Source organism: Conger conger, chromosome 3 (genome assembly GCF_963514075.1).
Source record: "Conger conger chromosome 3, fConCon1.1, whole genome shotgun sequence".
NCBI classification, from domain to species: domain Eukaryota; kingdom Metazoa; phylum Chordata; class Actinopteri; order Anguilliformes; family Congridae; genus Conger; species Conger conger.
The window spans coordinates 69,747,924-69,766,175 of NC_083762.1; the positions used below are offsets into that span (position 1 = coordinate 69,747,924).

General features: G+C 44.5%; 1 protein-coding gene across 2 annotated transcripts in view; it reads right to left on the reverse strand.

Moving 5' to 3' along the window:
• Positions 1 to 18,252, reverse strand: part of macrod1 (mono-ADP ribosylhydrolase 1) — an 84,411-nt gene that overhangs the window by 26,086 nt on the left and 40,073 nt on the right. For both annotated transcript variants that reach the window (XM_061233507.1, XM_061233509.1), the window contains exon 4: positions 5,898 to 5,927. In XM_061233507.1, coding sequence (XP_061089491.1) covers positions 5,898 to 5,927 — 30 coding nt within the window. The remainder of the gene's footprint in view (positions 1 to 5,897; positions 5,928 to 18,252) is intronic.

The following is an 18,252-nucleotide window of genomic DNA, read 5'->3' on the forward strand; positions in this document are numbered from 1 at the left end:
TTTTTCACAGGGGTGGCATGGATGTTTCATAAGTTATTTCATTAAATCAAAGAAACCATTTAATAAAATGTGCCTTGTGTTTACTCAGGTTCCCTTTGTCTAATATTACATTTTGTCTAAAGATCTGAGACCATTCAGTGTGGAAAAATATACAATAATAGAGGATATATTTTTCATGGCACGGTGGTGATAAATAAAAATTATATGTTGCTGTGCTTTTGAGACAAAATGGATGAAATGCATATTTAGAATTTCAAATATGCTTGTCTCAAAAGCACAGCACCTTATCATTGTTATCACTCAAAATCGCCCTCCAGCAGGAAAGCAATGATTTCTATTGGATCATAACCTCACCGAGAGGCTGACAGCAGGAGAAGGTTACGCAACAAATACGAATCGCAAGATGCACTAAAACCGACGACACAGTCAATTTCAAGTCAGCAGCTGCCCACTTCCAAGTCATGAATTATCGCTGCAAATGAAAAAACATGGGCAAATAAAATTGATGGCTATCATAATCCTAATGGTTGACAAGCATCACCATAATCTTATTTTTTGGCAAGTTATAAAAAGGTTGTTTTTACAAAAAATTGATTAACTTGAACAGGGCTAAAGATGAGCTTGACATGATCAGGAAATTCAAGATTATACCGCAGGTTTATGTTGTAAGAGCAAAATGCAAACGTAATGCAACATAATGATTAATTGTAACATAGTTATTACGTTCTGTGAGACACCCCTGTCTATGCTGCACACATTAACGATGGATATTACAAGTATGAATTCTGCCGACTGCCAGAGGGTCAGCTGTTTGTTTTAACCTAAACCCCCCACCCTAAAAAACAGCTGAGATCATTTAATTGTATAATCAACTACTCTAATGTATTAAATGGTGATTTACACAGAAAACCTGCAATCCCTGTGCCTCTCCAAAACTAGGATTGGGCTTAGATAATGGCCCTATGTACAATAAAAAAACAAACAGGCAGAAATACCCAACAAGTAAAAAAAAAAAAAAAAAAAGAAAGAAAGAAAAAAAAGATAAATACTCAAGAAGTCATTTAAATGGTAAATATACAGGTTTTCTAGAATTCACATATATCCTATTTTAAATTGCCTTTTTATCGCTGTCCCTGCTTTCAAGCCAGATGTCATCGCTGACTTATTGTGATTTCGGAGAAACAGAAGGGGGTGGAATTGTGCTCAGCACTCCCGAAGCAGTTTCGTTTCCCTTGTAAGAGAAAGGTCAAAATGTTGTGTCAGAAAACCAGCACGTCCACCAAAATAATTATGCCATTTATTTCTATTTAAAATGGGAAATCTTTTCATAAATAGACCAAGTATTTTCAATTTATAAATTATATTGTGGGACCCCTTAAAATAGCTAAAAAAATAACTGGTGTAGGTAATGTGAAAATTGAAGGGTACCATGAAATAGGCCTGCATAATGATCATGACCTTTTATCTTCACTCTTTGCATTTTTCCATTTCTCCAAAGCCTTCTGTGTTTTTCCTTTTATTCTTGGACATATTTGAACATAACTAAACCCCCACAGTGAAAGAACGAACAGGATTACATTGGTTTACAGTCACGCACTATATTTGTGTATGGGCACGGTAAAGTGTAACGGTATTCCGGGTACTTAGTCTGATTACAGTTCAAAATCACTACGCAAAACCTTTCAAATTGTAACCTTGTAATCACTGCTCTCTATCCAGAGAGAAGTTTTAATGTAGGATTGCATAAACAATATCCATATATATTAATGTTCTATTATGAATAACTGAAACAAAACCAATAGCGAAGGTTAAATATGGGGATAAAAAACATAATATTAGTTGCAACATGTTACACCTAGCAAAGCATTCTTGTGGTCAGGGGTGTAGTAGTTATGAAGTTTGGGAATATTAACGCAGTTATGCGGATTAGAGTGAATGACACCACTGACTTGCACTGCGTTATATCAGTAGCTAAATTCACTTTTCCAATAGAAAATTCTGTTTGTTAAAATTAATTTATAAAGTTTTTAAATTGTATGATAAATGTTAATAAAAACAGCTAGGAAGTCGGTAGTAGAAACGATATAGTAATATAGCAACGTATGCTTTCTTTTTCATTGTCAAATGTCTTTTCTCTTTTCCCATGTTTTTGATAGCTGATAAAGAACTGCGTAGAATCCAAACTGTAGTTCCATCTGCCATTACCAGAGGAACTATATTTAGCAAAGTGGTGCATGTGTAAATAATAGTTTTAGTGTTGTACTTTTATTTAAAATTTTCATGCATTATATTTGTTGCCATAGTAAAAGAGAAATAAACTACTCCATGCCGGTGCATATATTAGAACATAGGGCACTTCAGGCTCAGGATCACCATCCTGCTGTGCCATATATTCTCATATACGCGCGGCATGTGGTGATGAACTGTGTAGGTGTTACAGCCCTTTTCATGCATACTGCTCATAGTCACCAATCGTCCAATCAGCAACTGCAGGGCTATTCCAAGGCGTGCCATTGGCTGCACATGACTGCGCAGCTGGAGCAGATGACGCAGACACAATCGCAGAGGTGGCTAGTGAGGGAACGGGCGAGCGTTACCCTGCCAGATACGAGCGTTACCCTGCTTAGGTTTAATCGGGATCGTTGGACAAGCCACTGCGCACTGCACAAGTGTCTCAGAAGTGGAACACCCTGGAGCTAGTTCCATGGGCAAGGGCAGAGTTGTGTATGGATCCGGTCGTTCCGGATTACCTACCCTGGACAGAACACCAATCTATCCGGTTTAATGATGACTTCCAGGCAGGAAAGGCCAGGGCTATCAATTCCTTTCCCTCTGCTGAGACTCAGCTAACCCTAACCCACCCAGCTCTCTCAGGTCAGCTTACACACTTAAAACACAAGGCCACTGTACAGTATTCTTTAAAAAAAACAATGCGCACTCTGTAACACCTCAACATATCTACAGACTTACTCAAGCAAACATTGAGAAGAGCTCCCCTCCCCATATACCACCTCCCTCCCAAAAGGACACACTTCCTCCAACATTCGCTGATTTTCTTCACCTCTTTCTCTGAATACTTTTTCTCTCTGTCACATGCTCACGGTTGCCAATAGAAATGGCCTAACCTCATCGCACAGTCCCTCTCTAATTAACACCAAGCTTCTCAACTCGCTCTGTACCAAACCTCGAGAGGAGTCGGGAACGGGGAGGGGGGAAGTGAGAGGAGAGGAGGAGGAGGAGGAGGAGGAGGATGAAACACAGGTGAATATGGAGAACAGAAAAGAAGGGCAGGTAGCCAGGGAGGAGAGGAAACGGAACAGACAAAGGAGGAAGAAATATTCGGAAGTGACACGGTAAAGGTTATCGGTAAATCAACTGCTCCTCAACAGCATTTAGTTCAATGTGAAACATCGGAAAGTGCCATTTTTAATGGAGACGTGTTGACGTTCCGGCTAACAAAGCAAATTTGAATGAAGCTGGTGGAAGGGGGGGGGGGAAAGAGTAGGCGGTGGTGCATTGACAAACAGGCAGAAGGAGAGAGGGTCAAAGACACAAACAGAATGAGAGGGGGAGAGAGGGAGGGAGAGAGGTGGTTCTGATGAGTTGGAATTTGCAGCGCAGATTTATCACTGATATTGATTAGCACACAGCCAGGCACTTAACACCCCCCCACCGAGCACCAAGTCAACACTGAGAAATTACTGTTTATTTACACAGCACTCCACACTCATAAATTACGCGCAGTCAGCTTCTGCTAAACAGACACTCGCTTGTGCACACACAACTCACCACCGCCGCACACAGATACTGAAACACAAGACGCGGGCGAGCATTTACGCCACGCGAAAATTAAGCACACAAGTGAAAACAACCCCCGCGAGCACAGACACACAATTCCCCTCATCGAGCCGCAAATAGTGTGACCCGCACTCTTTATTCCGTTCAAGTCCTTGTGTGAAATTCAAATGATTTATTTGCATGAATTAAACTTGTGTAGATACCGCCAATGATTTTATTAAAGTATTTAGAAAGGTCAAAAAACCACATGAATATCACATATTAATTAACACAACCAGCGTCGTGTGGGAAATACGAATTAGAGGATAATAAACAGATTTTTTCAGGTGTATTCTCCGTTGCCTTCTAACTTTGGTAGGCAACACTGTACTGGGCAGAAGTGTCTGCAGCCATGCACGAGTGTCCCCATTTTGTGGTGGCCACACGGCCCTGTGACCGCAGTGTGGAAGTTGGGTTCACAGCACAGTAGAAGGGCTCAGTGGAGCGTGTCTGGTCTAGACAGCCTTGGTTTGAGTAGAGCACTCACACCCTCCTCAACGAGGGGAAAAAAAGACACCTACACGCGGTAGCACAATTTTATAAGCTTTCATCGCATCAAAATGGGAAGAATGTGATATTCATGAAGATATTTTACAGTCTTTATATCCGATCAATATGGAAATATGTCATTCTGGATGTAATTAAGCCTATAGCTCAAATCAGGATACGGGACTTGTTTGCGTCTATGGCTGTGTGGTGCAGCTGGAAAAGAAGTGCTTTCTTTGGCCCTTACACAACGACGTTTGTATTTCTTAAGAAAAATGAATTCATTCAACGTGTGACTTTGTTCTACAAAAACGTTATCAAGTCTGTGATGTGCTTTTGTGTTGCGGCGTGGTTTGGGAATATGAATCCGGCCGACGGAAACAGGCTTTTTGGCCAGACAGATTATCGGGGAGAACCAGATGCACCTCTCTCTGACCTTCATGAGGAAGGCTCGTGCCTCACTAGACTGTTCTGGTCACTCTCCGCTGTGGGAGTTTGAGCTCCTGCATTCAGGCCACTGAGGAGAGGACGAAGAGATATACTCTCTTCTGTTAGCAGATCAATCAGCAGGCTTAATTTGCACAAGTAATCCTTCCACTGAAGCACTTTGGGTTCTTAAGGGTTTATGCCGTATTGCATTATCTCCATGTATGTGATCTCAAATTTTCTTTGTCTGTCCTTGTTGATCTGTGTAGTATATTCTACTCTGAGGGTTTTTATGGTGATTGTGTTCTTAAACCTGGCTGCAACCTAATTTCCCCTGGTGGGACAACAATGTTTGACTTGACACGTTTACTTCGATTCTGTTTTGCTTTGCAATATTATGGTCACATAGATATACATAGGGTTTGCACTGGATACTTATCAGAATTTTGTGGGGTTTCCCCTCAACGAGCAGACATCATACCTCAACCCCAACATCACAATGGAGGGGTTTTTCTTGTAGTAGTTGGAGTAAAGCCCCCCAGTGCACTGGCTTTTTGAGCCAAGGGGAGCATAAGTCTATGTGTGCTTGCAGTGGTGTTTGAATAAATTGCATTACATTTCCTAACACTACACTCTTTTCGGGAATAGCTATATATATATATTCAGATTTTACTGCCAGGGTCCGGTTGTTACAGTAATGGTCAAGCAGACCCACTGTGTGAAAGAGCAGAACCAAGTCACCAAAGCAGAGAATACTGCACACCTTATGTGACCTATCCAGGGAGACTGGAGAGTGATTCAGCAGCACCTCTCTCTCAAATACAGCAACACAACACACACGCGCGCACACACACACACACACACACACACACGCGCAGACACATACGCAGACACAAACACACACACACACACACACGCACACGCACACGCACACGCACACGCACACGCATACGCATACGCATACGCAGACACACGCGCGCGCGCGCGCGCACAGACATATCCATGCAGACACACACAGACACGCACACAACACACACACGCACACACAGACAGAGACGCCCACACACACACGCACACACAGACACACACACACACCCACAAGCACACACACACGCACAAACAGGAAATAAGATTGGAAATAGCCTTACCCCCTCCTCCTCCCAGCAGAGTCTTGTTGGCTGAAATGACAAAATGGCCAAAATGATAAGAAAAGATGACAAAATGATAAGAAAAGTAGCCAATATTTTCTAATGACTTGAATTCACCATTTTCCACCTGCAAGCAAGCATGGGGGCACAGTTGCACGATGTCTGCAACTGCATACAGTGGGGTCCAAATGTCTGAGACCACTAGTGAAAATGCTTCTATTTTGCATTCTTTTCTAATTTAATACATTGCAAATTATATTATCAGCATACCTATTTGAGTGAAAAGTTGAATCTTAAAAATGTACATGAATTTCTTAGTATTTGGTATGTCCCCCTTTTATGGCAGTGTGCACTCGGGCTGGCATGGACCCCACAAATCTGTACAAAACCTGATAATCCATATCCTCCCAGCATTATTTGACAATGTTCCAAAGAGCATCTTGTAATATTACTGAATGCTTGGCTTTTTTCAGACTTCAAGTGCCCCCATAAATGTTCAATGGGGTTCAGGTCAGGTGATTCAAGTAGTTCTTGCATAGCTTTGAAGGAACTTTATTTCCACGATTACATGAAAAATAAGTCCCAGATTTTCAATGTGGTCTCAGACTTTTTGGACCCCACTGTGTATTTTTAAAGGATTAAATTAAAAAACCACAAGCAATATTTCTCTAAATGATCTAAATGATTGAACAGTATTAAATGTATGCTGTAATTATAAATATAATGGCGTCTCAGCAGCCTCAAAGGTGTTGGACAAAGATAAGGACAGAGTAAGATCTATTAGCACCATATGATGCTTTCTGGTTGTTTGTTTTTGTTTTTGAAATAAATTGCCCCCTTCATCTAAAAAAAGACAAACTACAAATTGGTCAAGCTTTGAAGATAAGTACAACGTATATGAACTACACAAAACAAAACATGTCCGATTAAAAAAAGAATAGTGGATGTAAAGTAAAAAACATTTCAAATTGTACTCAGTATTCTCCATAGCAGTTATTAGAACCAATTAAAAAAACGAAACATTTTGTGTGTGGGTGGGGTGGTGTCAGATATTTCTGCTACACCACTAGATATGTCAGGGCTCTCCGCTAACATTCAGAGGAGAACATGCGCTCCTAAGTTAACAAATTTAGGAGCACACTAATGCATCCCAATTAGTAAATGAAAGTAATTTATTTTCCCAGTTAGTACACATGAATCTTAGGGAGCCAAAGCTCCTAAAACGGGAGCGTTGTGGAGTCCTGTGCAGCTTGTGATGCTATCTGCACTGAAGGAGCACGGGGAGAGAGCTTAAGGGGATTGACTGCATGCTGAAAGCTTACAGGACCCAGTTTCATTAAGTTTCCTGTCGCAAACTCATCTGCTGTAGTTTAGAAATAATGCACAGGAGATCATAATCAGAATGAACTGATACATATATTTATATGTTTTTTCCTTATGTAATGTTAATGCATGTGAATAATGGATAAATAGTGAAAGTTATTATGAATAAAATTGTTTCCTTAAAATTGTTGAGGGCATATAACTAAAAGCCTTTTTGAGGGGAAACATTTCATTACACATTCATTCAATTCAACAAAAGCACAATTACCTTTCACTTTATTATTTATAGTTCTTTCATCCTAAATAATTGGAGAAGAAAACATCCCTGCTGTTCAACTATTCGCTATTTGTTCATTTAGGCTATCAAATGTTGGAACACCACATATTCCAGCTCTGTTCCAAGAACTAATAATATTTATGACAAAACTGCATACATTTCAATTTGGCTCATAACCAGGACACTGTAGCAGCTTTTAACAATGCCTTTAAGTGATGCATTTGACACCCAACTGCACGCCTAATATTTCTGCACACACCCTTCAAATACCCATGTGACTTCCGCTGACTTGCAGATGTCAGGGTGTGGTCAGGTGACATTGGCACGGAAGTTAGAGGCCTTTACAACAACAGAGTACTACACACGACTTGTATATGGTCTGTTTAATTGATAAAAAAAAAAGATCAGCATACATTACCATGATAGGTTTGCCAACATTACATTATGTTAAATGTAAGTGCTGAGATTCCCTAGTGAAATGTGAAAAGGTCCATAAGTGCCAAAGCCACGTTTGAGCTATCGTCCAATTCGATATTAGCTCATTAATAATACAAGTCAACAATTATTAACACACTCATTATAAAACAGGATGATTATGCCGGCTAAAGCGGCAAAAAAAAGTTACTTAAATTATTTTTACTGACAACTTGGCTCAATTAGAGGTACGCTGGGAGAAGATATAGCGCTGAGGCATTTAAGCGCACTGACAAAGAGGGAAACAGTTCGTTTTATGTCAGTATCAATCCAGCAGTCCGCCAGATGGATCGTCATTAGAACTGCATGTGACGTTTCGGGCCATATGGAAGATTTATTTGTGGACATAACTCTGTCCAGACTACAGCAAATGCACAAACACCTTATATGAAACGTCAGGAATAAAAATTTTTAAAAAAGCAACGTCGTATTTAAATCAACATTTAAGGCCATACGCGTACGCATACACACACACACACACACACACACACACACACACAGGCCAACATGTATATGTGTGCACTTTCAGACACACAGACAGGGGAGTGTGGACACGGTAGTAACCATGGCAACATGAAAGCCCAAAGGCTCGTTACTGAAACCAAGTTAATTACACAGAGAGGAGGGGGGAGAGAGGGAGGGAGTTTTATCAGTCTCTGGCGGCACCTCTTCTTCCCTGAATATCTGTGAGAAAGTGTGAGGGAGAAGAGAGTGAGAGATTCAGGCGAACCACCGACGTTTTGTCCTTAAATCAGCGAACACATTTCAGCAACAGTGTTTTTTTTTTCCCCTCTTCTTTTTCCAAGCCAGATATAATTACGTCATAGTTTCCTTTATATTAGCTAAGGAAAATATACTGTGCAAGAACTGTGAAACGCAATTTGCTGAATTTCCTCACAAAGTTGTGTACCGAGCGCTGTTAAAGCAGGGTGGATATACCCCTGGGAGGCAAGAGAACGGGGGAACGGAGAGAGGAGAGCGAGTGGAAGAGAAGAGAAAGGGAGGGATGAGATGAGCAAGAGGAAGAGAGAGAACACAGAACTGACGGGGAGGGCAGGACATTGTTGACACCTCAGGCACACAGAAATGCCATCTGTCTTGCCCCTCTTCTGTTACCCCTGGGTGGCAGTCCGCAGCGCCAGAAACTGAAACGGTTGGGGGGGCGTGTGGAGCCGATGGCAGGGCCTCTTTCATATTCACCCATTCAGATACTTAAATTATACATTAGGACTATATTTAGCAGCCTTTACCCTCATGTTTCAGTGGTCAGACCAATATGGGTGGGTAATTCAGCGGAACTCTCTACAATACTCAAAAACTGGAAAAGGCAATATTGAGGGGGGGAGAGGGAGAGCTTAAGAATTGAATATCTGTGTGTGTTTGTGTGGGGGCTGTGTGCGGTTAAATAACAGGCACACCGCCCGTGACAGTGATCACCTTCGCTTCGGCAGTGTCACACGGCGTATGGCCACGTGACATAAGGCACTCAGGCCGAGTCCTCCCAAAGGGGAAGTCCACCTGTTGCACCATTCTAACAGAAGCGCCCATCCTCATCCGTCCCGCACTTAACCAGCAGGATTATTTTTACCGTGGTAATGTTCCAGGCCGGGATAATGCAGCGCGGCGAGGGTATCCGACGGTCCTCTCGGCGGCCCAGGTGAGGGCGTCCGTCCACGGTCCCCCCAGCGTGACGGCTGTGAGGTCAGGCCTCCTTAGCGCGACGGCAGACAGCTGCCAGGAGACGCGCGCGCCGGGTGACCCGTCCGACAGGCAGGGCAGAGCCACATCATTACGGAACGAGCGGCCGCACTCACCCCAAACTTGCACCGGTTGGGGAAAAGTTCAGGCCGAAGTTTCTTTCAAAGTTTTAAAAATAGTCCATCAATAACGCTAAAGGTCAGTCAGCCAACCTCCGCGAGGCTGTAGCAGAAATGTCAGCATGCGGCTCCTACATGTACATGTCGGCGGGTTTGGGGTTCGGCGCGGCGCGCCGGAGTCTGAGAACGGGCGGGGAGGCTGATTAGGGGGGAGGCAGAGGCTGAACGGGAGGGCCTGTGAATGCTAAAGATTTCAGTTAAGACTCTTCTCTCCTCAAATGGACTGGGTGTAATTTGCCTGCTGATAAGCTTGTGGCACATGTTGATAAGGGGGGGAGGAGGAGGGGGGGGGGCATGGCGCTAGGGAGAAGCATCAAACAAGAAGGCTGGGAGACTGAATATCTCCCAGCCGTGTTGGAAAACTTGGGGGGAGGAGGGGATTTTTTTTTTTGCTGTAATTATGCTGTCAGTCCGCAGAAGAAAATTGACAAAAAAAACCTATACTAATTTTATAATCAGCCCAAAAGTGACAGAATAGAGAGAGAGAAAGAGGGAGAGAGAGACTTTTGACGCTCCTTTATTAAAACATCATAGTCAATTAGGTGCAGTCAAGTTCATAACACTAAAATAAAAAAAACTAACCAGAAAAATGTCAATACACACACAATCAAGCTGAAAAATATATCAAAAAGAAAAACTGGTCACAAATAATCAAAATCAACACCTCTGACTAGCCACCCCCCCCCCCCCCCCATGAGGCAATGGCAATGTGATCTCACAGCCCAGCTCATAAAAAACATGTCAACACTGTTCTACTGTTTGTTGTAACCACACTCAAACCTCAGGCAAACAGAGACAACGACAGAGAGAGAGAGGGGCAGGGAAGGAGGGAGGGAGAGAGAGAGAGCGCGAGAGAGATGGATGGCTATACACAGAATGGGAGCAAGATGGGGAAAGAGACAGAAAGAGATAGGGAGGGAAGAGAGAGAGATTTGGAGGAAGGGATGAGGCCAGAAAGAGGAGGAGAGTTGATAGGGAGAGAGAACAGGTGTAGATTATCAGAGAGTGAGTGGACCGGGGAGAGCAGGAGTGAACGGGGAGGGGCGGGGGAGGGAGTCAGGGGACAGTTTAAGAGGAAGAGATGGAGGGACAATCAATCAATCCCACCGTGGCAGAGGGGGAGAGGGTGGGGGGGAAACACAACCACGCCATCCGTCAAAAAGTGAGGGCAGGGAATGAAAAAGCGATGATATGAAAAACAGGAGGGCGTGATGAGGGGGGAAAAAAGCCAGCGGAAACAGTGCCACGGCGTGCCGTTCCCCTGGATTACTGAAGTAACACGACATAAACGCACGCGTAATACTGATGTGTTTTACAAAAGCATTATGGGGAGAATTAAAAGTGAAAGAGGAGGGATTGGATGATGACATTTACTGGAGCTGGAGAGGGAAAAAAGGGAGGCCGTAAGAGATGGAGGGATGGAGAGAGGGAGAGAGGGAGAAGTGGGTGATTGACACATGACTTTTAACCATTGAGAGCGAGAGCTGGAGGAAGGGGGGGAGGGCCGAGAGGGAGAGGAGAGGAAAGTTCAACACAGCGCTGAGAAAGAGAGAGAACAACCCAGCGAAAGACAGAAACACTTCATTTTCTAGAGACAACAACAAAATAAAACTGGAAATTGCAAAGGTTTTCAGGGCCACCAGAGAGGTAAGCAACGCAGGGGAGGGGAGGTTAAACCGGAGATAATTTTTCAACGCTACTGTATGCTTTTAAACGGGCGCAAACAGAGGGCAGGAGATGGGGGGGGGTGGGGGGGGGGGGGTGGGTGGGTGATGAATTGATGGATACAGAGGGGGGAGTGGATGAACGAGGTGAACGAGTGCAGAAAATGGAGCCGGGAAAACAGAAAAGAGAAGGGTAAAGATGCGAGAGATGTGGCAGAGAAGCGGGAAAAGGAGGGATGGAGGGATGGAGGGATGATGTTGTTGATGTTTGCGTGTGTCCTTTGAGGCTTTCCGCGGGATTGTGCTTGGCTGTTTGTGCGCTTGCTATTGTCCTCGTTCCCTCGCATTCTGTGGCTTTTTCAGAAATACGACAGCACAGCACGTTATGTTCTGCGTCACCCCCAAACTGACATCCTCCAAACAAACAAAGATGCATAACACTATTATCATTGTGATTATTGATATGCAACATATTGCAAAGCTGGCAACTTAGAAGTACCACACTGGGTGATGATTTTATATCCGTACTAAATTTCGAGAAGTAACTTTTCTTTCAAAACAATCCTCTCATGTCTTAAACCACATGATGCCATCTTTTCACCGAGACCACTTATCCCTCCCTCTCTCCCACTTTCTGCCTGTGCCTCCCAACTACCTCTCCTGCCAACCAACAGTTTAGATTCTGCTTTTTAACAACACGGGTGAAACGCAGGTGCCATAGCCTCGTTCATTCTGAGTGCTCCCTTTGTGCAGGGGAAGCGACCACAGCACAGAAACACACAGGAGAGGAGAGGAGAGGAGAGGGGAGAGAGAGAGAGAGAGAGAGAGAGAGAGAGAGAGAGAGAGAGAGCTGGGGGAAAGGGAGATAGAGCTGGAAGGTGTGCAGTGAATGTGCGTACAGAGCCAGCAGTGGCAGTCTGACACTCGCCATGAGCCTGATAGTCGTCTGGCCCGCTGACATGTCACCTTAGCGATGCACACAGACACAGGTTACCAAGGAAATAGGCATGCATATACAGAGCGGCACTTGACTGGAGTCTATTGTCTTCAGCAAGTCCTATCCCATAGTGAGCACATTGTTGCTAGGGCAATATGCATTTGGGCAGTGCAACAAATACACTGTTGAGCATGTTGTCAGGATATGAATATTATAACCGAAATTAATAACCCTGTGCTTTACAGACCATAACTGCCGAATAAAAAAAACAAAAAAAACAAAAAAAAAAAACAGACAGCCTTAATTGATGCATTACCTGGTCGCGCGCCAGCTCCGCCACTACAGACAGGCGCAAAGCACACCTCAATCAACCAAACCGTAATCACGACTGGCAAGGTAGGCTACACTGCACGAAAACACACACATAAACACATACATAAGACTCTGGGAAGGACGTCTCTCTGGCGGCTCCCTCCTCCCTCTCGCGGCGGCAGAGCCACTCTCCCTCCTCGCGTCCTCCCCCCCACACCCTCTTCCATTCTCTCGCGCCATCCAAACCCGCAAACAGAGCTGACGGTGAAGACAGACCAAAACAAACCAACTTCGACTGAGCCCATTTAAAGAAAAATGAATCCAGCTCTAAAATTAATCACTCCCTCCTGTTCCAAATACGATGTTGTGGGACAGGGATTAAATAGGCTGCACGGACCCCCCAAAAAAGACTGACATATTAAAGCATTCTGTTTTCAGAGACATGTTTTAATTAAATTTCTTTGAAATTACTCTTTTTGTATTATATTGCGCGGCAGTCAAGAGGGTGGTACTTCGGCATAACAGAGAAGAGAGGAGAGAGAGTGAGAGTGAGAGTGTGTGTGTGTGTGAGAGAGAGAGAGAGAGAGAGAGAGAGAGAGAGAGAGAGAGAGAGAGAGAGAGAGAGAGAGAGAGACGAGGGGGGTGGCAGAGGGCGCAACGATTATTATGATGACTGACTGACACACAGGATCTTAATAATGCCGAAGACTTTATTTGGAATTACAGTCTATTGAAGGCGGACTTATTGTTATTATTAATTTTTAAATAGACAGGACGTTTTGAGGGGAAATGCGAATTTTAGGTATCTGGCTAGCTAGCTGTTGTATTTGAAAAAGAGAGCGAAGACACCAAACGAGAGGGGAAGGCTGGCAGAACCAGGAACGCGTTTAAAAGGTAGGGTGGTTTTAATTAAACGCACACGGATTTAGCTATTTATGAACATAGTTGTTAACAATATTCATACCACGATTTACGCTAAATATGTCACGGTCAAATAGTTCTAAATGTGATAAAAACATAAACCGATACGCAGTTTACAACGTACGGAATTCAGTATACAGTGTTTTAAGGTTAAATCAAAACCCAATCATGACTGTAAAATTTGTTAAAAAACAACTCCATAGCCTACTGGTGTGAGCAAATGAGAATGTCGATAATTTAGGTTTTTAAAGAACAAGGAAGCGTTTCTCACTTTTTTCTGCTTTACCTGTCTGTTTTCTACGCGAATTTCGGCTCACCGGTCCAGCTTTGAGTTTTGATAATATAGCTAAAAATGGAAGGCGAATCCAGCTTGGTTCTTAATCGCACGCAAATTAGTGCATACAATCATCTTGAAGGGAGCCGAGCTCCAGGTACCGGTATATAAGCTTCTTCTGTATGCGCTCGGGTCATATTTGTCAGTATGTAAGGGGTGTGCGCGCCGGACGCAGTGGATGTGTGTGTGCATGTGTGCGAGACCACATTATTGCGCCACATTAGCGGGATAAAGAGTTGATTTGGGGCTGATGGGGGGCGGGCTGCGGAGTTGAGTGTGTGCTTTTAATTATAGCGGCACTGTTACACCAGCACCAACCTGTTCGGCCAGCAGTGAAACACATGCACCTCCATGGGCCACCGCCTGCCACACCGCCAGTAGCCTGGCATGGTGAGCCTCTCAACGGCGTCACCACAACATGGGCAAGGACAGGGCCCTTCAACGCTGAAATCTATTCAGAACAGTACATCACTGCAGGCCTTGAATTGGTATCCGAATTGGCTATTGGATACGCGTTCATAATCTCTTTATTCAAGCTACCTCTCATTTCAGGTGCACATCAACTTCTCTGTCCTTACCCTGCCTCATTCGGTTCACCCCTCCCTTTCTCTCCCTCCATCTCTCCTCTGTTGTTTTCAGTTTATCCCTTCACCCACTTGGATATTTTCCCCATTTGCTCGGTCCTCTCTGGGGGACTCTCCTGCGGGCGGTAAACATGTTACACACCTCTGAGTGGGTCTGGATGTGTCTGTTAGTGCAGTGTGTGTATGTTTGTGTGACCGCGTGGGCGCGCATGCGTGTGCCTGGGAGCTCACATACGTGTGCGCGCACGTTAGACACACACGCACATACGGTATACACAGTACGTGCGCGCATGTGTGATTGAGTGTACATGAATTATTTAACACCGACAGACTCTCCTCAGAGAGCAATATTAATTCCCCCACTGACAAATCTCCAAATCACCACAGAGCCTTCGGATTTGTTTTGAACTTTAGAGAGCAGCGAGACTAATTCCGCATACTTGTAATTTTACAGTACACTTTATTTTTCCGCCTTAAGTGATCTTCTTATGAGATCACCTTTTCCCCACTCTGAGTCCATCTTTGACCCCAAAAAAGACCATGAAACAAAGGGCCATTTTATGCAAGGCGCGAAAGATTCCCAGGCCTACAGGGAACACTGCTGCCTGTCTGTGCCAACACCTTTTTATGGCACCCAGACTAAAGTGAAACGGGGAGAAATTATATCACGTAAAAGTGTGAAATTAATTGATTCGATTCATGTGTTGAAATTGAGTCATTAAGAGGAATTTCACAATTTATCCCTCTAAGATCAGTATTTTTAATAACAGCCCATTGTGGAGTCATTCATTTTTCAGTGTGTTTTTTACTCTGTGGGACTATTGGGCAGTTATGGGCAGGAAGTAAATTTATTGGATAGGAAATAATGTTCGAAGGAGTTTCCTGCCAACTTGACCTGAAAATGCCCAGTGCAGAGGACTGTGTAAAAGAACAATGAGTCTGGACTTTTTTTCTTTTCTTTTCTAATCCTCTCACCTTCCAGTGCACCTCCCGCTACCTCTAGCCTCCCCACGCACTCTCTCTCCATCTCTCTCTCCCTACATCACTCTCTCTCCATCTCTCTCCCCCCACACTCTCTCAATCTCTCTCTCCCTACATCACTCTCTCTATCTCTCTCCCTACATCACTCTCTCTCCATCTCTCCACCCTGCCCCCTGCTCTCTCCCTACATCACTCTCTCCATCTCTCTCTCCACGCACTCTCTCCATCTCTCTACATCACTCTCTCCATCCCTATCATCTCCTCCTCTGCCCCCTGCTCTGTCTCTTTCCCTCTATCACTCTCTCTCCATCTCTCCTCCCCTGCCCCCAGCTCTCTCTCTCTCCATCCCTATCATTTCCTCCCCTGCCCCCTGCTCTGTCTCTCTCTCCCTCCATCACTCTCTCCATCTCTCTGTCCCTGCCATCTCCTCCCCTGCCCCCTGTTCTTCCTCTCTCTCTCTCTCCCCCTCCATCACTCTCTCTCAGGACACTGTGTGGTGCTGGAGGGAGGGAGGGAGGGAGGGAGGAGGGGGGTGGGGGTGCCTGCAGGCTGCTTCCATGCGTCGCCCGGCCATGTCATGACAATGAGAGGGTGGAGACGGAGAGACACAAAACAGGGGTGATGGGGTGAGGGGGAAAACGAAAGAGAAATGGGGGAGGAGAAATGCAATGCAGAGAGATGAGCATGAGAGGAAAGAGGGAGAGAGAGAGAGAGATGGCTGAGAGAGAGGTCCTGCGGGTACGTATTTGCACAGTGACGTCCCCTTCCCCTCCCTCCCTCCGTTTCCCTCTCTCTCGCTCCCTCTCTTTTCTCTCTCTTGCACTGGGTGACAGCTGGCAGCCAGTAGGGCACACTGGACATGCCAACACAAGTGCAGACCTCGCCAACCTACTGAGACAACCCTATATGCACACATCTCCAGCTAAAGGGCACGCTGAAACATTACAACACACACACGGACGCACGCGAAAACACACACACACGCACGCACACACACACACACACCTACTCATACCTCACCGCACCAATTAAATGCCACACTGTGACAATACAACACGAACACGTACATGTACATGTCCTCACCAACTAAATGCCACACTATAGCATTGCAACACACAAAATCGCACATGTGCAGCACATCTCCGGCTAAAGGGCACACTGAGACACAACAAACACACAGCTACACATACCTCACCTCACCAACTAAACGCTACACTGTGACACAACACAATACAATGCGCGCACACACACACGCACACACACGTCCTCACCAACTGAATGCCACACAATGCAGAAAATCCTATATGTGCAACACATCACCAGCTAATGCCACACTAAGTTTAAAAGGACACACCACACGCGCACACACACACACACACACACACACACACACACACAGTGCAGAGCATTCACACATTAAAATACGCTGCATATCCAAATCACACTGAGCCAGTACACCACACCGGATTACACGTGTACAGTCAAACGGCGCCATATTGAGAAAGCAGATTACAACAGGATTCACCCAGCCAGTGTGGGATGCTAGGCTAAGACACTCAGTCACACGGCACAGCGAGGCCAAGATGTTCCCAACACAATAAGGCAAGCAAATTAGTTGCACACAGAAATGAAAAAAAAAAAAAAAAGCACAACTCCAAATCAGTGGTGGCTTGACCTGGTTGCAGAGCGCTGTGACTCAAACATCTTATGTAATGACTGTCACTGTATTGTTTCAACAAGCAAAAGGCATGCTTCTAGTTCACTTAGCATAATACCTCCCCCTTTGGGGTTGATTATGAAAAATCCGTCACAATAATTCCCACCGTTATCAATTGACATCTAAGTGTCTGCCTTCTGGTGTCCTGTAAGACATCAAGGACAAAGGCTTTTGCAAAAATAAATGCGTAAATACAGTTATTTCACAAAGCCCAAAATATCCTTTAATAGTTTCAAAAGTGACTGGCCATTGAAAAGCAGTGGGAAGGTTATTCACAGAAACGGTTGGCTGTATGAAATCAGAGAGTATTGTGGAAAGGCACATAAATGCGGTAGCCGTTCTCAGACCAGAGAAGTAAACAGCCTGTGCATGGTTTAGCTAGTTTTCGCACTCAGAATAGCACACGTAAACGCTTTAGGTGGCTTCAAACACTTCTATATGTTCAGCAACCTTCTCCTGCACCATTGTGATGGGACTGAAGATTATTCCCACTCATCGATACGTTCTCTCGACGTTGCTGTAATGTTTCAATCACGTTCCTGCTTCGCCTCCTGAGCCGTCAATTTTCATCTGCTTCAGAGCTCAGCAGCTGCTGGAGCCAGTGATGATGTCACAGATGGGCGGAATTTGGATCTGAGGACTTGGGCTTTCTGAACGAGTTGAGGATCTCTCAACGAGATGATGAAAGTACAGATTTCAAGTGTAACGCGTGAGATTATAGCTACACAAACTGCAGCGTGGAAGGAGACAAGATTATCGTTTAGGCACGGCACAACACAAGATTAGTAGCTCACACACATGCACAAATAAACCCACACAAACTCTCTCTCTCACACACACACAAAATGGCAGAATATAATCCTGGATTATGGGAGTACAGGCACAGTGTTTGTCCAGTGCACCAGTTTAAAACTACACATGCACACATGCAAACACGCACACACACACTTGCCA